A 22704-nucleotide genomic window follows, 5' to 3' on the forward strand; every position below is an offset into this window, starting at 1 on the left:
ACTCTCTTCCAGAAGTGATCCCTTGCCAGCCTGTCTGGGACCCATGTGACCCTCATGACAGTTCACCTGACGACAGTGATACGCCACTCACCACACACTGGGCATATGCAGCTAGACCATGGTTTCCTCTTGTGCCTTTAAATCCTAGCTTTGACGGGCCAATCTTTGCATGCCTGAACCACTCCGCATTTTCACTGCGAACAGAGGTCGATAGACAGGGCAAATACATACTCCATCGTGACATCAGAGAAAAATGGTGCAATCTAGAGCAGAAATTTCTCTGGTGCCAGGAGCATTTGGGTGCAGGACTGCTTGTTCCATGGGGGACTGTACTTCCATGTGCTCTGACTAGTTATGAGTACCAGAGATCACACACGGATGCTAGGCTGGTGAAAAAAGTAGCATTGAGGTCACGTAACACATTTCTATGTACATCCACCCCATTTTCATTACATTGCTTGATGGCTGACATATTTCTAGTAATTGTCGCTGCATGTACATGGCACATCATGAGTCGTCGATATTGAGGTTCCGATCGTACCTGGACATCTCTCTTAACCACTAACCCTGCATATCCCATACCAGCTGAATGGGTCCTCAAGTTATCTTGCTCATTTGTAGGGGATTTGTCAACTAATATACCATGCACCGGGGTCTTCATCTCTTCCATCTCCTGTCCTTGGGAGGCACAATTACCCATGCTTGAAGCATTCTCGATCCCAATCTGGGTCTGCTATGACGGGAATGCTGCTATCGACATGAAGTTGTGTCATTATATCCCGTCCCCAAAAGCCATTGCCGATGTGATTGAGGCACAGAAGTTGGACCAGATGCATGGGACATGGGGTCAGCCGGACGGGATGTGGGGTCAACTGGACAATGGAAGTGAGAGCGTTGTTGATTGGGATCAGGCTTGGAGTCAGGGTGCCCTTGGATGGGATCTGGATGGTGGAGAACACAGGCTCATATCAGCAGGTCCTCAGCAACATGTAGACCCCCGGTTTCCGGTCCCAGAACAACTCAGTGGGCAGAAGCCAGGACAAGATTACAAGGTGTTCTTTACATGGCAACGCAAGGAAAATAAGATGAAGGAAGCCAGTGAGACTCCAACTTGCCAGCAGTCATGTCAGAGCCATGAGTGTTCAGCAATGAACCATGGTATTCCAGGCAAATCCAATACAGCCGTTGTATTCAAATGGCAATCCCAAGATGAATTCAATGGCTTTCTTCTGTGCATCCGCCTCACAAAGGCCCAGATACCAATGACTTGGGGAAACTATAGTTGATCTACTAGGATCTATGACTCGTTTCATAATGAGTGGGACTTATGAGATGCGTTAGATCCCAGCAGCATTCCCGATAGCGACTGGGAAGAAGATCATTTCCTGCCTGTTCCCACTCCTTCTGGTCCTCCTCCGCCCCATCTGCCCCCACCCCTGCTGTCCAGTTTCATGCAGGATATCGAGAACTACTTTGGCCATCATGGGGTTGCACCCTCGTCAAATTACACTCATGGCATTGAATTTTTTGCCTCAATCCTTCATTTCCATCTCGGATTTCAGCTCACAGCATCAACCCACACAGCCCGTGATAGATCAACCATGTTTGAACAGTGGATTCAGAGGACTACATGGATTAACCTATGCAAACTCATCGGTGACTCAGGCGACAACGTTGAATTGGTTGCAGACGCATGGAAGCGCATTATCACATGTTTCATTGGTTACCTTGTTACCCTCCCCAGCTCTCAGTTGTCTCACATACTGTCTGATCTCTGGGACCTAGGACCCGATTCCCCCCTGTTGGCCTTGAATGCAAACATTTGAGTTTCTTACATCCACGTGTTTGAGCAGCATCAGCTCTATGTCATTCAGCCATGTCTATCACCAAGTCTGGTCGCCTGGAAACTTGTTGTTCCTGATGCTGCCACTGCTGTGATGTGCCTTCTGACTCGTAAATTATTTTCATGGAACATACTGTTGTGACAGTCGTTTTTATCTTTATTCAGCCACCACCATTTCCCTGCACTCCGTCATCTACTCCCTCGGCTATAATCTATTCCCACCTAGAGCCCACTGGGGACTCATCCTTTGCGGTCACTGAACCCTTGACCCATTGGTGCATGGGCTATGATTGAGTGAACCGGGCAGGCAATGGGCGGTGATGGATGGGCAATTCATTTTGTCTGTGAACGAAACTTGAAGTTTACTCATCGCATTTTGTCGCCAGCATAAACTTCAAATTTTCAGGGGCATCGAATTGTTGGACAAAACTTAATACATTGACAAGCATGTAGTGATGGACTAAACTTCAAGTTTTGTCCAATGCCTCATGTGATAATTAAACTTCAAATTTACGCAGACACTGAAAATCCAATTATATTTCATATTTTCATTGATGTGTGATTGGTGGGAAAATGGTTGTGGATGCTTCATATTTTAGATTTCACACAAAACACTGCTGAAATTTGAAGTTATGTACCCATCTTTATGTTAGTTTAAACTTCAAATATTTTCTTTGCATTTTGTACAGCATATAAATCTCTCCTAAATATTGATAACCCCAATGTGCCTTGGTCCACTCTCCTTGCCACTTGGGGCACTTTTCAAAGACATCAATGGGAGGCCATAAAGAACCATTTCCAGTGCTGCCTAACAGAAGGTCAATATCAGCATCAGTCACCATGTCATCAATATCGCTATCAATACGGTGGATACAGCAGTGCAGGTAAGCATTGGTGGATAGCCCGACCAGGGTGGTGGCAAGCAGACTTTCCGGCCCATAGTGCAATGCAATCTGCCAAACTAAAACACCCATGGTAAGAAACCAGTGTGCAAATGGAAGGGCAAACATGGCCTTGACACAGGTGTGATATTCCTGGAAAATGTTGCAGTGCTAGCACAGGGTTTGACCCCGGGCATTGAGATGGGTGGGGACAGGAATGTGTGTGGCAGGGATAGGAAGCACAAGATCATTACGGCTAACCAATACCTGCCAATCCAGGCCCTGGATAGGCAGCGAACGCCCAAAAACCAGTGGTACATCTGGGTATTGGGCAGTCCACATGTGTAGTCTCACTTTTGTCCTTTTCGATACTACTAACCAACCACATGAGACGACGTGCAAGGAAGGGTAGTTGAAATGCGCCAAGTCAATGGTATTGGCTGCATCAAACTGACCAAGGCACTGAATGAGCCAGTGAGTTTTAGTGGTGTCAGCGGCAGAATGGCTCATCCTGTCGAAGCCTGCAATTGATGTCACGTTCGCAAGAGGCAAGACTTGTGATGGAGTGATAGGAGCAAGTGTTAAGGTCATGCTCAAGGGAAAGGTAACTCAAAGGGCTTTGGCTTCAGCTTGTGTGCTGTGCCCCTGACCCAAGTACATACCCTTAATTTCCAAGAGGCAGAGGGGAAATCTGACAGAAGTCCAGGTAAGTCTGGAGGTCAGACGCAGGGGGAGTTCGGCAGAACTCCGGAAGGCTAGGAACAAACAGAATAAGGCTACTACGGACAAGTCCAGAGTAGAAGTGGAACAGAGTTAGACTACCCTGGGGTAGAGCCGGAGATATAGTCCTAAGGATTAACCCTAAGACTCAAGTCCGGAGAAGCAGGAATGAGCAGAACTAAGATGATATTCAAACTGAGGAGTACCAGAGTATTACAGGAGTTTATATACTGTAGGTATCATATAGGTAAATCAGTCAGCAAGGTAAAAGCTATGCCCGAAGCATGTGGAAAGTCTATTAGTAAGTGTATAATGGATCAAAGCAGCGAAGTCGGAAATGAAGTACAAACAGACAGATCAGTAAGCAAAGCAGAAAGACATAACCAGTAGCCGGAGAGCGGTATTCTAAAAGGAAATAATTGTGAGTACAGAGATAAAGGCGGAGCACCGGGTGGACAATAGAATGGAGAACCAGACTTCTGCAGGGGAGATCCGGAATTCTGGGTCCAGAGGTATGGGATATGACAGCGAGTGACGAAGGGCCAGGAGTGGATGGCATGGTAGACACTGCTTGCATCAAAGGACCGGCGATAGGATGTATAAAAGGGGTCGCTAGAGACATTTCAAGTTAGTCTTAGAATCACATTAATTATAATGTGAAACTCATGTGGATGGGTTACTCAACAGTTGTGATGTGATGAGTAGCTGTGAGCAGTGTGCACTACAGAGACACAAATTAGTTGTGTCTAGGTGTGTGATTGCAGGATACTTACAGTCGCAACTTCCTCAAGGATTCTGGTAATGTGACCTCTGATATCCTCCTCATGGTCTTGGTGAGGGAGAATGGCCACACCAAGGTGGGGAATGGGATCAACTTCGATGAGGGGACATGACACGCTCCTGCTGAGATGGGGCATAGTCTCTATAGGACATCAACCTACCGCAATTATCAGGGGGAGAGACTGGTTGATGAGGGGGATAGTCCCTGTAGGAGGATTCATGAGGGGGGGAGCTAGGACATTGTGTGTCGTGATCAAAAGGAGGGGGAGGGTTGGCTTCTTCACCAGGCGGGACATGCGTGGACTCATATGGAGGGGATGCACTAGTGTTGCCATGGTTATGGTTTTTGGCAGGTTTAACCCAATTTTAGAACCCGGTTTGTCACTGAACCTGACTGGACCGAACTGTGCCATAAACATTGGCTCCACAAAGTCAAGCCACAGTCTTGCTCTGGTTCCAAAACCAGCTCAAACCGTTTTCCAAAGGTAAATATAGATTATTACAATACTACCCCAGCATGCGCCATCTAACCTCCTCCCTTCACATGTCCCCCTCCCCTTGCCAAAATGCCTCCTGTCCGACTCACTGCTTATGGTGCCGCTGTCCAAGTATCGATGGGCCATGAGGAATTTTTGAAGGGGACCAGTGCTAGTGACACTGGAACTCAAGGTATGTTGTCACTTTTTATTATTTTTCTATATTCTGACTGAAGCATCTTTTTACGCAGGTGTCCCCAGCCCTATCTGACGCCAACATAGCTGCTGAAGTCCCAGTTCAGTTGAAATTCACGATGGAACCTGCCTTCTCAATGCTGCACTCACGCCGGTTCAGGTATCCACATAGCAATCGCACCCAGCCCGTTCCCAGAAAATGTGTTGATGCCATCTCTGAACATTGTGCCTCGATATGGCACCATTCTTGTACTGGATACTAACATTATCCTATCTTCGCTATCCAATGCTGCATCCATTATCGAGAGCCTCAGATGGACCGTTGTCCTGCTGCTCAACTATGTGTTTTTCTTCTGCGCTATCACAACCCCCACTCCATCTTCACCCTCCAAGTCCTCTCAGCACCCAACCACACACAACCGCACCCTCTGGCACCACCCAGCTCCCTAAATGCACCATTCCAGCCCTCCAGCACCTTTCCCTCACTCAAATGCACCCTCCCAGCCATCCAGCACACCAGCACCCAAAATGTGTCCAAACACGCTGCTCCAGCCTTCCAGCACCTACCAGCACCTTCCTCTCACCCACTTCACCCTGAATGTGCCCAAATGTGCCGTTCCAGCCCTCTAGCACCTTTCCCTCACCCAAATGCGCCCTCCCAGCCATGCAGCATGCCAGCACCCAAAATGTGTCTAAACATGCCGCTCTGGCCTTCCAGCACCTACCAGTACCTTCCCCTCACCCACTTCACCCTGAACGCGCCCAAATGTGCTGTTCCAGCCCTCTAGCACCCACCAGCACCTTTTCCTTGCCCAATCATGCCCAAATTTGCCCTCCCAGCTATCCAGCACCAGCATGAGCTACACCTCTGGTGTTATCCTTGATGCTACATGCTCCAAGCCAACAGTTTGTGGACAGGCAATTGACATTGCATTGGAACAGAAGAATAAGTCAGTATTCGTAGTGTGCAAAGTAATCTATCTACTCACCAATTATAATGCGCACTCCATATTGTATCTCATAGGCTCATAAGATGCAAAGGATGTGAATTTGCATTGTAGTTTGCTCGTTGTACTTGGAAGTGCAAAGTTGGATTGATTTGTATGTTTTAGATTTCGGTATGTTTGGGTCTACAATATAAATAGAACTGCCATTTTGGTACACATGCAGGGTTGATTCTTTTCACTGAAACTTCATGCCCGGCCTTGATCACCCGTCTCTGACACTCGCCCTCCTTCTAAGCTGCCTTCCAGAACCCACAAGAGTTTTCTACCTCTGATTCGCGCAGTCATCGACCATGTGATGGAGTCACTGCTGGTCAGTGATCTATGGGATCTTACTTTTTCCACCCATATGTCTATAAGGATCAGAGTCCCAAATGCGAAGCTGGGTGTACCCGACCTTCTTCTTGAGGTGGATAGACCGGGTGACAACGTCGCCTTGTGGATATTAGAGGTCGGCTTTTTGCAGACAGACAAGGACCTCATGAAGAGAGTCTGAAGGTTCACTAAGAAATGCAAGACCACACAAATAATCACCATGATTGACGTCTGTGAGTTGCAGCCATACAGGAGGCCAAAGGATACATTGGAGTTGGTGATCACGATGAAGGGGCGAGATGTGTTGACGAAGAGGGAGTGGAAGGTTATGTTGGACAATCCAGCCTTTGGGTCAGTTATGTCCTCGGCACCACATCCCTGGGTCATGCCCTTGACCATCAAGGTCAAGGCCTGGCTCTGTCACTCAGATGGAGAGTTCTCTCTCAATGAAATGAACAGCAGTTCCTATTATGTGTGTGCAGTAAGTCCTTACTACTCTTTTTTAAATTAAACACTGAACCTTGACAGGAAATTTGTCCAACCAGGGACTCCACCGAGATCGCCCATCTCAATTCAGTGTTCCGCCAAGCCATGAAATTCATACATGACAAAACCACCAGCTACGTGCAGGAGCATTGTGAGCTCGACGAGGAGAATATCATGTAAAGATATCCTCTTTCTGCATAATTACATCTCACTTCCAGTCGACTAACAGTGCCATGTGCAAATGGATACCTCCAGATCCTCTATTTGACTGGGACAAGGTCATGAATCATGTTTGCAAGGGAGTGATGCATGATGGGTTTGACCGGTACAGTGACTGGCATGAGGATCTAAATTACTAAGCAGATGAACTCCAGGAGCAACTCCCACAGGGCGGGTCCAGAAAAAGGCCAAAGAGAGGTTGATTACTGTAGAACTCATGTAGATGACGTTGAGTTACCCTTGATCTACTGTGGTAGTACGTAATGTGCTTACATTGTATACAGTACACTAAGGCATAGCTATGAATGGCGAGAATGAGTGAACGACGCTCCAGGGGTATTACTACATAGAGTTTGTTGTGTGCCACCATCAGTAGGTACTTCCTCTTTTGACCTTTAGGTAAATATCCTGTCACCACCCTACCACATTAATTCAGCCATGATCTATGCAGCAGTGCAGTCTATGCCTTTCATGAATGTCCATGCACTTCCCGCTATTTGTACACAGCACTCAGCATGTGCAAATCATCTGAATGACAGCCCTTGACTGCTCAGTTTCTTATGTGGCAGGGTGTGTTGTGTATGATGTAAGTAATTTCCACACCTTTCATCCTATTAGCAGCTGCTGTGACATACAACCATTGCTGTGCTCATCCTTCAAATATATTGTGGCTACTTTTCAACTCTCCCACTCTCAGCATCTCACCATGGCGGCACCACAAAACTGTGCAGTGAATGCTGCAAAACCTCGCCACCAAGGTCAGCCTGCTCCCACACCACCTGCAGCACCCGTGGATGCCCCCGCACTCATGCAGCCACCATTGAAGATGCGCCTGATGAGGAATTTGATTTACAAGACATCTCTGCCGATGAAGAAGAAGAAAGTGTCCCACCGCATGCTTGCACCTGAGTCCATGCACCCATTGACCCCCCTGTGATTGAAGACAACTGTTAAGGTCATGCTCAAGGGGAAGACAACTCAAAGGGCTTCGGCTTCAGCTCATGCGCTACGCCCCTTACCCGAGTACGTGCCCTTAATTTCCAAGGGGCAGAGGGGAAGTCCGGGGAAGTCCAGAGGTCAGACATCAGGGGAGTTCGGTGGAACTCTGGAAGACTATGAGAGAACAGAGTAAGGCTACTATGGACAAGTCCGGAGTAGAAGCAGAATAGAGCATAAACTACCCTAAGGTAGAGCTGGAGATTTAGTCCTAAGGTTTAACCCTAAGACTTGGAGGTAGACAAGAGATGAGACTCAAGTCCAGAGAAGCAGGCATAAGCAGAACTAAGATGATATTCAAACTGAGGAGTTCCGGAGTTCTACAGGAGTTTATATACTGTAGGTATCATGTAAGTAATCAGTCAGCACAGTAAAAGCTATGTCCAAAGCATATGGAGGGTCTATTAGTAAGTGTACAACGGATCAAGAAAATGAGGTCGGAAATGAAGTGCAAATGGACAGATCAGTAAGCAAAGCGGAAAGGTGTACAACTGGTAACTGGAGAGTAGTATTCTAAAAGGAGATGGGTGTGAGTCCAGAGATGAAAGCGGAGCGCCGGGTGGACAACAGGACAGAGAACCGGACTTTCGTAGGGAGAATCCAGACTTCTGGATCCGGAGGTATGGGATATAGTGTCAGAGAAAATAGGGGTAGTGTTGGAGAAGTGGAATAGAGTCAGGTGGAGGTAGCAAGGCTAGTCCTACTGAGATGCACTTCGTGCATTGTCAGAGAAGGAGGGATGGAGCGGACAGGGAAACAGGGGGTCGGACTAGTGGTAGGGATGTCCACAGGTGGTATTGGAGGTGCTCAGATCCGGTATATGACAATGACCCTCTCCTCGACACAGTAAAACGCACCAGTCGATCTCACTCTTCATCAGCGGAAGATATTGAGTACTTCTTCAAACAGGAAACAGCCAATACAATTTGTGACCACTGCAGGTAAGCTTATCCGTTACACAACCATCCACATAGCATTGCTGTGGCTTAGAAGACCTTTCACCAGATTGGCACGTGCAAAAGATGTAGCAGCATGTGATGTTTTATATGGCCCATTGTCCACGAGACGTAACTTCATGTATGTGACTACTACAGGAAATTCATCGCTACGCCCTCATATTTACAAGTGGCACTTGCTGGAGTACTTAATGCAGGCCCTTGAAAATTCATGGCCAATTGTGTTGAAAGAGGTCAAATTGTTACAAAGTCAAGGATGCTCAATCGAAGAGATGAAGACCCACATCGAGAAGGGAGGCAATTTGACTTCGCTTCCTGGCCATCAAAATGCAAATGCTGCATCTAAGCCAGGAAACCGAGATTCAATACCCGAATTCTTGGTGCCAACTTTTCATTGATTTCTTCTCTCATTCATTGTCGTGGACAATCAGGTGAGTGGGGTTTACTTACACATATTTCATATCTTATTTCTTTAAACAGGCCATAAATCTTGTTGAATGTGTTGAGTTCAGATGGCTTCTGTCATATACCGGATCCGAGTACCCCCAGTACCACCTATAAGCATCCCTACTGCTTGTCCGACCCCCTGTTTCCCCATCCGCTCCATTCCTCCTTCTCCGACAATGCAGGAGGTGCATCTCAGCGGGATTAGCCCTGCTACCTCTGCCCAACCCTGTTCCACTCTTCCGACACTACCCCTATGTCCCCCGACATTATACCCCTTCCATCTGACCCTATCTGGGGTTCCACTCCTCCACCCTATTGATCCACCTGATCCTACTCCTACTCCCTCCGCTTTTCTGACCTGCTTAGATCCTTCAGTTCTGCTCATATTGCCCTACCCGACTATTAGTCCATCCGACTGCCTCACTGGTCCACTCCTAGACTAGGAACCACTCAACTGGTCCTATCCCCATTTAGTATCATAGTTCCGCTTTTTGTATCACTGGTAATCCCTATACCCTAGTGATTCTGATCCGTCGTGTACATACTGTTCCCCAAGCCTTATTCTCACATGTCTCAGTCATCCTATTGTATTCCTGTACACTCAGCACATAGCCTTCTGCTATGCTATGCTCATCACTTAGAGTATATAAACATATGTACATTTGTCTGTAGATACTCAGTCTGAATATTACCTTTTCTAAGCCCTGCTCTCTTGTCCTTGTTCTTGGGCAAACCCCTTGACAACTCCTGCTTGCTGGCCTAGGGGATTGACTCCCTAGGTTGGCCGCCTCCTCCGCTTGTCCGACTTCCCGTGCCTCCACCGCCTTTTCTGTGTGTTGGACTTGTGACTAGTACTCTCATATATCTGTCCTCTGTGTTCCCATTCTGCTTTGGACTTCGTCTGAACAGTCTCCTCCGCTCTGCTCCTACTGTTAGCTCCAACTGCAGTAGCCCTCCGACTCTCCCCTGTAGGGCGGACCAATCTCCACCTGATGTTCTCACGCTTATCCAGTAGTCTGTTGGTCCTCCTTCTGAGGACCTCAGCTCCAACGTCCTGTCGGAGCTTGTAGAACTCGAGTTGGACTACAATCCAAAATTAGGGGCATGTACTCGGGTAAGGGGCACAGCGCATGAGCTGAAGCCAAGCCCCTCAGACTCAGCCTTACCCCTGAGCATGGTCTTAACAGCTTCTTCTCCTACTCCAGGAGGATCTCTGAGAACAAGACATACCTCACTGCACCAGGCTGCAGGAGCAGATTATAGAGGCCTGGCAAGACCATTTTGCTATGCTGAAAGAAGACTTGGAGGCATGTACTATGGATTTATAAATACACCGTCGCTTTAACAGTTCAACTAACTAACTTTCTCACTTTGGTCTAGCATGCACTTGGAGATATCTCAATCACCACTGATATTTGGTCAGATGGTGGTCATAAACCGTTTCTTGCCATGACTGCACATTGGATAGCCGAGATCGAGAACTGCTTGGAACTCAAAGCAGCATTGATCGCATTTCAAGATCCCTTGCACGAACTGTCCTATTCCTGCTCGATTGGGCAGGTATCACTGTGAAAGTATGTGTTTGATCAATGAGCCATGGATGTCGCACTCACAAGGAGTGATGTTGGTACTTTCTAGATAGGACACATCACTCTTGATAATGTGGAGAATAATGCCACGATGATGCAGGAACTTGAGCATTTGTTGAGAGAATGCAATATCGAGTTTGATGCACAGGATCATAGGATTATGTGTTTTCCTCACATCATCAATATCTGCGTCAAACACGTCCTCACTGCATTCTCTGGCATCAACCTTGCTGATCTTGCAGATACTTTTGTTGGCACATTTGCAGACAATGGTGATGTCAATATTGATGAGTACTTGGAGGCTCTCAGCAATGATCCAATTGCACTTGGTTGCCAGACTGTCAAAGCTATCCGTGCATCTGGTCTGTGGCGTGATGAATTCACGCACATCATCAGGTCTTGTAATTCCAGTGGTTTGTTCAAATTTCAGGGTAAAGTCATCCAGATACCAGAGTACCAGCTCCTGTGGGACATTGCAACGCAATGGGACTCTGTATATTTCATGATCAATCGTTTACGGGCAATGCGTGTGGTATGTTTTTTTTTATAATCATCATGATTCAAGTCCGTTTCTCACAATCTCTATGGCAGGCTATAGATTACTTTCTTTCCTCCCCGGATCAGCAGGATATTGCACAACACAAGATGAATGATATGGAATGGTTTGTCCTCCACAACTTTGAGGCCATTCTAGAAGTAAGCATACTGGTCCTAGTGTTTCGAATTAGTTGGTTTTACTCCATGCAGATACCTCATGGGGTTCAACAGAGTATGTCTAGTGAGAGCCGTCCTAGGCTAGGCAATGCTGTACCTGCACTTGGAGTTGTTCATGACAGCATGGGAGAATAAAGCTGAAGGGACCCCTTGCCTCAAACCTTTCATTTATGTTGGCCTAGAGTTGGCTAAGAAATATTATAAGTGTATGGATAATACATGTGCTTATGTTGTTGCAATGTGTAAGTTCACTTAGTTCATTCCTGAGTCACAATTGATTGACTCCCATGCCCATATTCCACACAGTTGTTGACCCATCAATACGAATGGGTTGGGTTAAGGCTTATTGGGAGAAGACATGGATTCAGGATGCAGAGGAAAAGATCGTTGAACTCGTAGGATAATAGAATCCTCATCAAGTACACTGCTGACCTACAGATCATCTAGATGAAGCACTATCACAAGACAAAACTACCTCAAACTCTGGAACAGCAGGGTGTACCTCCACGCGGCACACATTCAATCAACACCCTTGTATTACATTATGGACTCAGGGATTTGGGGTTGAGATGCCAGCCCAAAAACAGACCTCAAACGGTTGAACAGGAGTACCAATTGTATATCACCAGCGATCTCTTTGAGGATGGTTTGGATCCCCTCAGGTTCTGGGAGGTACACTTTTCAACATTCAATTTACATGTACACTCACTGACTCATCACTCCCAGATGAAGAGGATGGAGTACCCAACCATATTCCAGATGGTGATGGACTATCTAGCAATTCAGGCCTCTGCTGTTCCCTGTGAACACGTCTTTTCTTCTAGTGTGGAAACTGACACAAAGAGGTGCAATTGTATCAGTCCACATCTCATGGAGGCGCTCCAAATGCTCAAGTTTCATCTCAAAAAAGAACACCTCAATTCTACACATGGCTGGGTAACATCCCAGAAACTTCTTCTTGAAGATGAACCCAATGAACCTGGCACTCACAACATGTCTGGTCAACACAACCCTCTTGACCACATACTCAGCATGATAATGCAAGAGGAGGGTGATGGAGTTGCAGATGCTGTTGAACTTGTTGAACTTCTAGAACACATAGCTCATTAGTCTTGTTCATGAATTCCGACCTTATATCCTATGTGTACATTATGTTTTAGCATGCTGTTGCATAGATATGAGAACAATGTTTGATTGGATGAAGCTCATCATGTGATGTGTGACACATGATACTGGTGGAGGCTAGCTAGCCTTCACCTTCAAAGTTCAAACCCTACAAAGAGACAGGCTGAAAGATGGCTGATCCTTATATCTTGAAGCCAGGACCACAAAGTGGTCCTGGCAAGCTGCCTTTTTACACCCATGCTGCTCATGTATGGAGCTCTCCCCCAGGGGCTGTGTCTTCACTCCACAAACCTCAGCCTATTGTCAAAAGGCACTCAGCACCTGCAAATCCTCTGAAGGACTGTCCTTTAATTGCCAGTTCACAGAAAACTACCACTGTAGTTTCCATGTCAATGGAAGCCCCTTTAGTCTCAAAATTTGAGACCAGGCTTGGTTTCTCATCAGCACCATCTCCAAGTGATCCCCCGACTAAAGATCATGAGTTTTCTGCTGCCTTTTGTATCATATTCTTTGCTAAGTTGCAACAGAATTATGCAAGCAAATTATTGCTGCCCTCAAGGTCACTGATGGGGGCAACACAGAGACAGACATTGTAAGATCCATGAGCCACTTGTAATCTCTGAGACTCTGACTCACTCTGCCACAGTGGTTCTTGCATGTGTCACAAGACGATTATGATCATGTCATGAGCACTATTGCAGAAACTGAGGAACTTATTCACAAGTGGGTAATGCCTTACAGTGGCTTAGACGCAGCTATTGATTAATAATATTTACCACTCTCAGACCAGCATACATTCCAGATCTCAAATGCTTCATTGCTTACAAACTGCCATCATGCACACACAATAGTTTTCTACCCCCGATGACCAGGGTCATAGAATGTGCAATTGAATCAATGCCCATCAATGCACTTTGGGATCTTATCTTCCCTATACATATGTCATTGCTACTTATTGTTATGGCAAAGAAGCTGGGCATGCCCGACCTTCTTTTTGAGATGGATGGACCGGGTGGCAGCATCCCCTTGTGGATAATGGAAGTCAGCTTTTCATGGGCAAAAGATGAAGTGATGTCTAGTGTTTGTCATTACGCAATGGAGTGCAAGGATGTTCAAGTAATCACCATGATTGACGCCTGCAAGTCCCAGCCTCACAAGATGCCGAAGGATATATTGGATTTGGCAATCGCGATGGAGGGGTAAAATTTGTTAACATTGAAGGAGTGGAAGGTTGTGTCGGATGATCCAGCCTTTGGGCCAGTTATGTCCTCGGTACCGCATCAGTGGGCCAGTCCCCTGACTATCAAGGTCAAGACCTGGCTCTGTCAATCAGATGGAGAGTTCTCTCTTGATGAAATGAACAGCAGTTCCTATTATGTGTGGGCGGTAAGTCCTTGCTACTCTTTTTTTATTTTTAAAAAAATTAAATGCTGAGCCTTGACAGGAGATTTGTCCGACCAGGGACTCCGCTGAGATCACACATCTCGATTCAGTGTTCCACCAAGCCATGAAACTCATATGCAACAAAATCACCGGTTATGTGCAGGAGCATTGTGAGTTCGATGAGGAGAATTTGAGGTGAGATATCCTCTTTCTACATAATCATGATCGCATCTCACTTCTAATCCACTAACAGCGCCATGCGTGAATGGATACCTCCAGATCCTCTATTCAACTGGGATAAGGTCATGAATCACATTTGCAAGGGAGTGCTATATGATGGGTTTGACTGGTACTGTGACTGGCATGTCAATTTGAAGTGCCAAGCAGATGAGCTTGCAGAGCAATTCCCACAGGAAGAGCCCAGCAAGTGGCCCAAGAGAGGTTGATGGGCTTAGATCAGTGAGACACTTAGAGTGTGATGTGATTTGCCAAATCTCTGACTCTCCTCTTATGTTTTATTTGTTGTCACTCGTGTTGTTGACTGTAATTGTTAAGGTCATGCTCAAGGGAAAGACTACTCAAAGGGTTTCGGCTTCATCTCGTGCGCTGCGCCCCTTACCCAAGTACGTGCCCTTAATTTCCAAGGGGCAGAGGGGAAGTCTGATGGAAGTCTGGGGAGTTCCAGAAGACAAATGTCGGTGGAGTTCGGCGGAACTCCAGAAGGCTACTATGGACAGGTCCGGAGTAGAAGCAGAACAGAGTTTAGACTACCCTAAGGTAGAGCCAGAGAATTAGTCCTAAGGTTTTACCCCTAAGACTCGGAGGTGGACAAGAGATGAGACTCAAGCCTGGAGATTGCAGGAATGAGCAGAACTAAGATGGAGAGTCGGAGGTATAGTTAAAGGAATCAATCCTAAGACTCGGAGATTGACAAGAGACAAGCTCAAGTCCGGAGGTACAGGAATGAGCAGGAACTAAGGTGATATTCAAACTAAGGAGTTCTGGAGTTTTTTACAGGAGTTTATATACTGTAGGTATCATGTAAGTAAATCAGTCAGCACAGTAAAAGCTATGTCCGAAGCATATGGAGGGTCTATTAGTAAGTGTACAACGGATCAAGGAAATGAGGTCAGAAATGAAGTGCCAACGGATGGATCAGTAAGCAAAGTGGAAAGGTGTACAACTGGTAACCAGAGAGCAGTGTTCTAAAAGGAGATAGGTGTAAGTCTGGAGATAAAAGCAGAGCGCTGGGTGGAACAGGACAGAGAACCAAACTTTCATAGGGGAGAATCCAGAATTCCAGATCCGGAGGTATGGGATATAGTGTCGGAGAAAATAGGGGTAGTGTTGGAGGAGTGGAATAGAGTCGGGCGGAGGTAGCAGGGCTAGTCCTGCTGAAATGCACTTCGTGCATTGTCAGAGAAGGAGGGATGGAGCGGATGGGGAAACAGGGGGTCGGACTAGCGGTAGGGATGTTCACAGGTGGTATTGGAGGTGCTCGGATCTGGTATATGACAGTAATTTATGCTCGTCCTTTTGGTGTATCCCTTACATAATCAAAGTTGAAAGTTCAACCCACCACTAGTTGTGAAGCCCATTGTCATTATTCTTATTTTCTGATTGCTATTTTTCACAACAGATTTATGTTGTGATGTTGGTTCGCATCGATGGGAGGTATAGCCTAAAAGAGAAAGTTGGATTGGGCTCATATGGTATGTTAGAAACTAATTGTCAATGGACTACACCTCTAACTCTCACGAAAGGCGAAGTCTATCGTGCAAGCGACCTTGTATATAGCCACGACATTGCAGTAAAGATCGAGCCTGAAAGCATTGATCCCTCTGTCTTGAAGTACAAACACCATGTTCTCCATCAGCTTGATGGCATAACTGGTATCCCTAGGGTGCATTGGTTTGGGTATGAGGCCAGATACAACACTCTTATCCTTGATTGTCTTGGCCCCTCACTAGAGGATGTATTCAACTCCTGTTGCCGCTCTTTCAGCCTCAGTACTATTGCATTAATCGCGGACCAATTGGTGAGTCTTTCCAACAATACCTTCATGCACATCATGTAATGGTATATGCTGTCCAGATTTGTCATCTTCAGCACATTCATACTCGCAACTTCATTCACAGGGACTTGAAGCCCAGGCATGTATTGATTGGCATCCGAAATAACACCCACATCATCTACCTGATCGATTTTAGCCTCTCCAAGCAGTACAGAGATCCAAACACACATATTCACGTTATGCCCGGCCATACCACTTCCTTTATTGGCACCCCTGCCTTCACTTCCATCAATAGCCATCTTGGACTTGAGTTGGGACGACGCAATGATCTCGAGTCACTCGTATATTTATTAATATATCTTGTCCATGGATGTCTCCCATGGTTAGACCATGAAATTACAACTGACAACACGGTCCTCAACATGAAACTCAATATGGATGAGCTATGTCGTGATCTTCCCTGTAAGTTTCACCACATGCTCGACTACTTATGCAGCCTTGCATTCCATGCTAAACCAGACTACGACTACCTTCAAGCACTGGTTCAAAAGCTTCATCCAAGCTCATCCAAGGCAGAAGCTGCCTTACTAGACTGGCTTCCTAAAATCAAATCAGAAACAACTGTGTTGCATCAACTGGATGAGACAAGGGCTGCATCACGGAGTGTAGAAACTTGTTTGCAGTTGTAAGTTTTTTTTCATCATCTTGTTCCTTTTAATGACTGAATTACAAATTAGCGACCCCAACAGTCAGCAGTCACAACAAGCAGTGTGTGAAGCACCACAAGTATATAATGCCTCTTCTTGACGTAGTGCCCGCCTTGCTTCATGTGTCAAGACTTCGGCCTACATGTAGTCCCCATTCATTTGCGCATAGCATGCCTAGTGTAGTCTGTGACCCAGAGTCTTGTGACAGCCCTTGTAGTAGTGTAGTCTGCAATGTATAACTACAAAGCTCATTTGTCTCAATTTAGATTTGCCTGAAATCCAAAACTTGGATAGAAAGGACGGTTTAGCTGCAGTTTAACTGGTTTAGGTGATTGAACCGAACTGAAAATATGACATAACCGGTAGAAGCCAGAACCAGTTTGTGGTTAACTGAACCCTGGCAACACTAGGATGCACGCATGTCAGTATCCATGCTGTTGTTGTTCATATCAACATCATTCATATCCACACTGCATTTGAGGGGTTCTGCCTTTGCCTTCTCAACCCTTTCCTGTTCAAGCTGTTCTGTTTCTGCCTTCTCAACCTTTTCATGCTGTTCCTGGGCCTGTTGTTTCCAAAGATATAATTTTTCTGCACATGGAAGCGATGGCCCACCGGCAACCCAGGATGAGATGATGGCCCCACCTCATTATTAGATGCATCCAAGGCAAGCGGGGCTCTTTGATGGTCCATCTGATCTTGCGAGGGCGAACAGAACCACCTTGCACGCTCAGCAGCAGGGTTGGCAATGCTGAGCTTATATCCAAAGACATCGTGCTCAATGGTGTTGATTGTGAAGAGACCGCATGATACAGTGTCTGTTTGGTGCCCATGGGGCAAGGTAGGCCTGTCGTCGGTAAAGTCTGTGCCAAAGCGGGAAGAGAGCCACTATGGTTCTGCTCGACCGCCTCGTCGATTACCTCCTGCATTGTTTCCACCCTTCTGTAAACTCCATCCCCATTTAGGTATATACTTTCCCCATTCGCACATAGCACTTACTTCCCAGATCACTGGTACTTTCTATAACTGCTTGACTAACTGATCTGACACGTACATATTGATATCCGCCTGTTAGGTACCGTGCCGACTCAAGAAGCAGAGGGGTTGGGGCTTGGCTTCAGCTCTTGCGCTGCGCCCTTAGCCAAGTACGTGCCCCGAATTTGGAGCGGGTCTGATGTTGTCCGACAGTAGGACGAGTGGACCACTTTGGTCTGCTTGGAGGGTAGGAGAGTAAGAGCTACTAGTGGCGGACCGACTAGGAGCGGAGTGGAGAAGGCGGGGAGTGATGCAGAGGGTGGATATGAGCAGGGGAATGTTTGGTAGGGGTGGGAAAGGTGGAGGATAATGTGGAGGGACAAGGGAGGATAGTTGATAGGGGCGGAGTATAAGGGGAAGACTTAGAGCATGGCTCTAAGTCGGAGTGGAGGGTCGGAGGGTCGGAGGTGACAGCAAGTTGAGACTTGTGTCCAGAGGAGGCAAGGTCCTACTGAGAATTCTCATAAGAAGTAACTGCGAGAAGACAAGTAATATTAAGGCTGAGGAAAAATATCTAAGTACATGATATGTTATATACTACTATGTATGAGGCAGTGATCAGGATAATTATGTAGTAAAGCTATGTACCAAGGATATAGTTTGTAAGTATTTTACATAGGTGAAGACATAAGTCGGGGCGGATATCAATATGTATGTGTCGGATCAGTGATCGAGTGGTAATAGGAATTACTGGTCATCCAGAAGTAAGGGTCTATGTACCAATGGGGAAGGTATATATCTAAAAGGGGAAAGAGATCCAGTTGAATGGAGAGGTTCATGGAAGGGGACCGGTTGAGCGGTTGAGCGGAAGCATAGGGCAGAGTGTGGACTTGTGATTGGACAGAGCGGAGGATGGATGGGGCGGAAGGGTCGGAAAGCGGAGCAGATATTAGTATCGGAGCAGTCGGATCAGGTATATGACACCACCCCGACTTATGTTTTCCACCTGTGTCTACTTACAAATTATGCTCGGTACATAGCCTCATACCAAGGACTAACTAGTCACTGCCTCCTACATAGAAGTATATAAAAACATATCCTGTACTTAGCTACTCCCCAGTCTTAATATTACTTGTCTTCCTGCAGTCTCTACTAGTGGGAATTCTCCATAGGACTTTGCTCCCTCTCCAGACACAAGTTTACCTTGTCGTCGCCTCCGGCCCTCCACTCCAACTTAGAGCCACGCTCTAAGTACTTACTCTTACCTCTTCGACCCCATCAATCAATCCCCTTACTCCCCTCTGTCCCAATAAACTTCCTCTGCCTTCCCTGTTCCGCTCCTAGTCGGATTACCACTAGTAGCACTTACCTCCCGACCCACCAAGTGGACCAAAGTGGTCTGCCTGTCCTATCATTGGACCTGCTCCAAATTTGGGGCACGTACTCGGCAAAGGGTGCAGCACAAGAGCTGAAGCCAAGCCCTGACCCCTCCGCTTCTCTGTCCAAGCACGGTCTCTAACAACAATGTGCAATGACCACCAGAGTTGGATCACCCAGAAAGGATACCGGAGATTGGGGGTGCGAGGATCGTGCACCAACAGGTTCCCATCCAGAAGTGCTTGACTGAACTTCATATGAAGCTTTGTGACATATGGCTGGGGAGGAATCTCTGCTTGCAAGGCCCACTGGCCAGCAGGTGGGTCTTCTGTAAATGAGATCTTATCTGTGTAATGCCAAGTGGCAATTTTGGGGAGCTTAAAATCCTTTAAAGCTCCCACAGAGAGATTGTTAGCAGGCAGTATTTCACTTAGGGTATTTTGTAGGACAGCATTGACCAGAGAGATAAGCCTAAAGAGATCATTTGGGAGTGGTATCTGGTCTGGGAAATATCAACCCTGCTTGATCCATCTCTTAGTGATGGCAATGTTGCTGGTTGAGAGCACTCTCTTGTCACAGCACCATTGAAGGACTGGCGGGGTGGATTTCAGCCCATAAATTTCCCAGTCCTCCTCCTCATTCATGTCGTTGTTGTTGTGTTTTACTCACTGTGGAGTCTGTTGCAGGACGAGGGATATCGGATGGATCAGAGGACATGTGGAGTACATTGGAGCAGGGGCCAGCAGCCTAAGCCAAGAGCAGGGCAAGCAGCTACAATGATGATGAAGCTAATAGCTAGCTACAAACATGCTGGAACCTAGTCTACATGCTGACTAAGCTATGGAATCATAATTGGTAATTGGTGTTTGGTGATGCAAATCTTCTCTGACTGACCATAGCCATCATTGAGAGCAGTGGTGAATACCCATGTTGAAGGGACAATTGGGTAATATCCCAAGGGAAGGTCAGTCAGTTGCACCTTGCTGTGTGGGAACTCTACCAGCACACAGGTGGCATATATGAAGCCTACAAGACATACTTCTGTGAATATCTTGCGGACAACCCCTTGAGTGCCATTTGTGATGCCAAGGTTGGTGGACAGATTCCAGCTTCGCAAGATGATAGGCATGCCCTCATACAGAGAAATGTGGCCAGGCAGAGGTGAGCTGGATTTCAGCGCTGTTACATTCAAGTGAAGGAGGTCACTACGTTCTTTACAGGTGAGTTCACGACTGGCCTTATCCAATGTGCCACAAACCACGAGCGTCTGTGAGCGAGGGCATGTGGTATCTGCTTTGTGTGCATTCAGGACCTCCCAGAGGGCACTTGTGGTGACAATAGCTGCCACTTCCCAGTTGTCTTTGTCTCCCATATCCACACCTGCAGGGTAGTCAGCTGATCTGATCAGTCTAGAATTGAACAATTCCACATCTTTGAGTGTACACTTGCACTCACGCAATCAATTGACAGAGTCTGCGTAAGCTGGGTCTTCTTTCATCTGTTGTTGTTCTGTGAGATTGTTAAGACCGTGCTCAGGGGTAAGACAGAGTCTGAGGAGCTTGGCTTCAGCTCATACGCTGCACCCCTTACCCAAGTACGTGCCCCTAATTTCAGATTGTAGTCCAACTTGAGTTCTACAAGCTCCGACAGGATGTCAGAGCGGATGTCCTCCAAAGGAGGACCAACGGACTACTAGATAAATGCGGGAACATCGGACAGAGATTGGTCCACCCTACAGGGGAGAGTCGGAGGGCTACTGCAGTTGGAGCTAACAGTAGGAACAGAGCAGAGGAGACTGCTCGGACAAAGTCCAATGCAGGATGGAAACATGGAGGACAGAGGTACAAGAGTATTAGCCACATGTCCGACGCATGGGAAAGGCGGTGGAGGCACAGGAAGTTGGATGAGCGGAGAAGGTGGCCAACCTAGGGAGTCAATCCCCTAGGCCGGCAAACAGAAGTTATCGAGGGGTTTACCCAAGAACAGGGACAAGAGAGCAGGGCTTAGAAAAGGTAATATTCAGACTGAGTATCTACAGACAAATGTACATATATTTATATACTCTAAGTAATGAGCATAGCATAGCAGAAGGCTATGCGCTGAGTGTACAGTATCACAAGAGAGATGACTGAGACATATGAGAAAGAGGCTCAGAGAATAGTATGTACGCGATGGATCAATAATCACTTGGGTATGGGATTACCAGTGATCTGAAAGGAGAAACTATGATACTAAATGGAGATAGGACCAGTTGAGTGGTTCCTAGTCTAGGAGTGGACCAGTGAGGCAGTCGGGTGGACTAATAGTCAGGCAGGGCAATATGAGTGGAACTGAAGGAACTGAGTGGGTCGGAAAAGCGGAGGGAGTAGGATCGGGTGGACTGATAGGGCAGAGCAGAACCCCAGATAGGGTCAGATGGAAAGGGAATAGTGTTGGAGGGAATAGGGGTAGCGTCGGAGGAGCAGATTGGAGTCAGGTGGAGGTAGCAAGGCTAGTCCTGCTGAGATGCACTTTGTGCATTGTTGGGGAAGGAGGAATGAAGCAGATGGGGAAACAGGGGGTCGGACCAGCAATAGGGATGCTCACAGGTGGTGTTGGAGGTGCTCGGATCTGATATATGACAGAGATTGATCATGGCATTCAACGATTTCCACACGAGGTGGCCAAGCCTTTTCAGAATTTCTGTGTTATTCTGTCCAGCATACAAGGATATTGGGGTGTACAAGGCACTGCCCCAAACAGGTGGAAATTGAAAGAAATTGCCAGAGAATATGATGGACACTCCCCTGAACCAGAGATGAGGCTTTTCTGTAGCAAACTGCAATGCATGGTTGATTTCAGCCATCAACTGCAGGCCTACCAATGACACCTCATCCAACAACAGAAATTCAATGTTCTTCCACTCATCCTGCAGTTGTGTGTGGTTAGACACACTAATCAACACCATGTAATCTTCTGCAGTCGTGCCAGGATCCTGATTTCCCTTCCCTTTGTTTTTGCTTTTGATTTTGATCCCCAGCCCTTTGTGGATGGTCATTCCATTGATTAGAGCAGCTGCAGATCCTGTCAGTGCCAGGAACCTGATAAGATGAGATGTGCACAGCCATAATGCTGCAGGACACATTGAACTGCTTTTACAACATGAGTTTTGCCAGTGCCTCCAGGTCCTGTCATAAGCATCCTGAGCTGCTCGTCTTCTGGCAGATTCTTTTTGACATATTTAGCCACAAAAAAATCAGCGATCATGCAGAACACCACCCATTGCTTGGTGTTGAGATTGAACTCTGCACCGACTGCGTTAATTACTTCATGGGCTGTCAACACTTGCTGTGTCATCTCTTGACCAGTGGGCATTTCCATCAGCAGGGAGTTCTGATATGTGCAGGGTGATGTGTTCTGTCCAAGCTCGGTGGCCAAGTCGGAGGCAACTGTGATGGCACACTGGGCATCTGGATTGAGCGCATTGTGACTGACAAGCACTTATGGAGGAGCATCTTGCCAT

The 22704-nt window shown here is 46.8% G+C and overlaps 7 protein-coding genes across 7 annotated transcripts; 5 read left to right on the forward strand and 2 right to left on the reverse strand.

Moving 5' to 3' along the window:
• Window positions 1-698: 698 nt before the first annotated feature.
• Window positions 699-1826, forward strand: EDB91DRAFT_1248147 (uncharacterized protein; the record flags this gene model as incomplete). Its single annotated transcript, XM_041322893.1, has 2 exons — window positions 699-1281; window positions 1342-1826. 2 exons carry the CDS (start codon window positions 699-701, stop codon window positions 1824-1826), a joined length of 1068 nt encoding a protein of 355 aa, XP_041177381.1.
• A 2294-nt stretch (window positions 1827-4120) lies between these two features.
• On the reverse strand, window positions 4121-5561 carry EDB91DRAFT_1081849 (uncharacterized protein; the record flags this gene model as incomplete). The annotated part of the gene is made up of 7 exons (XM_041315427.1): window positions 4121-4165; window positions 4218-4364; window positions 4386-4690; window positions 4811-4881; window positions 5046-5184; window positions 5313-5392; window positions 5413-5561. 7 exons carry the CDS (start codon window positions 5559-5561, stop codon window positions 4121-4123), a joined length of 936 nt encoding a protein of 311 aa, XP_041177382.1.
• Window positions 5562-6248: 687 nt separating this feature from the next.
• On the forward strand, window positions 6249-7059 carry EDB91DRAFT_1248149 (uncharacterized protein; the record flags this gene model as incomplete). Its single annotated transcript, XM_041322894.1, has 4 exons — window positions 6249-6389; window positions 6459-6695; window positions 6743-6876; window positions 6930-7059. 4 exons carry the CDS (start codon window positions 6249-6251, stop codon window positions 7057-7059), a joined length of 642 nt encoding a protein of 213 aa, XP_041177383.1.
• Window positions 7060-10998: 3939 nt separating this feature from the next.
• EDB91DRAFT_1052845 (uncharacterized protein) lies at window positions 10999-11457 on the forward strand (the record flags this gene model as incomplete). Its single annotated transcript, XM_041313703.1, has 1 exon — window positions 10999-11457. The coding sequence occupies one exon, from the start codon at window positions 10999-11001 to the stop codon at window positions 11455-11457; it is 459 nt and encodes a 152-aa protein (XP_041177384.1).
• Window positions 11458-12916: 1459 nt separating this feature from the next.
• Window positions 12917-14575, forward strand: EDB91DRAFT_1081851 (uncharacterized protein; the record flags this gene model as incomplete). Its single annotated transcript, XM_041315428.1, has 7 exons — window positions 12917-13244; window positions 13265-13338; window positions 13393-13469; window positions 13532-13862; window positions 13968-14132; window positions 14191-14324; window positions 14383-14575. The coding sequence occupies 7 exons, from the start codon at window positions 12917-12919 to the stop codon at window positions 14573-14575; spliced, it is 1302 nt and encodes a 433-aa protein (XP_041177385.1).
• A 1205-nt stretch (window positions 14576-15780) lies between these two features.
• On the forward strand, window positions 15781-16832 carry EDB91DRAFT_1052899 (kinase-like domain-containing protein; the record flags this gene model as incomplete). The annotated part of the gene is made up of 3 exons (XM_041313705.1): window positions 15781-15841; window positions 15893-16167; window positions 16224-16832. 3 exons carry the CDS (start codon window positions 15781-15783, stop codon window positions 16830-16832), a joined length of 945 nt encoding a protein of 314 aa, XP_041177386.1.
• Window positions 16833-17256: 424 nt separating this feature from the next.
• On the reverse strand, window positions 17257-22556 carry EDB91DRAFT_1248153 (uncharacterized protein; the record flags this gene model as incomplete). Its single annotated transcript, XM_041322895.1, has 6 exons — window positions 17257-17415; window positions 17466-17713; window positions 19195-19704; window positions 20097-20582; window positions 21789-22256; window positions 22304-22556. The coding sequence occupies 6 exons, from the start codon at window positions 22554-22556 to the stop codon at window positions 17257-17259; spliced, it is 2124 nt and encodes a 707-aa protein (XP_041177387.1).
• Window positions 22557-22704: the final 148 nt, after the last annotated feature.

The sequence above is a fragment of the Suillus paluster genome, assembly GCF_016628075.1.
Source record: "Suillus paluster strain FC165 chromosome Unknown EDB91scaffold_24, whole genome shotgun sequence".
Classification (NCBI taxonomy): domain Eukaryota; kingdom Fungi; phylum Basidiomycota; class Agaricomycetes; order Boletales; family Suillaceae; genus Suillus; species Suillus paluster.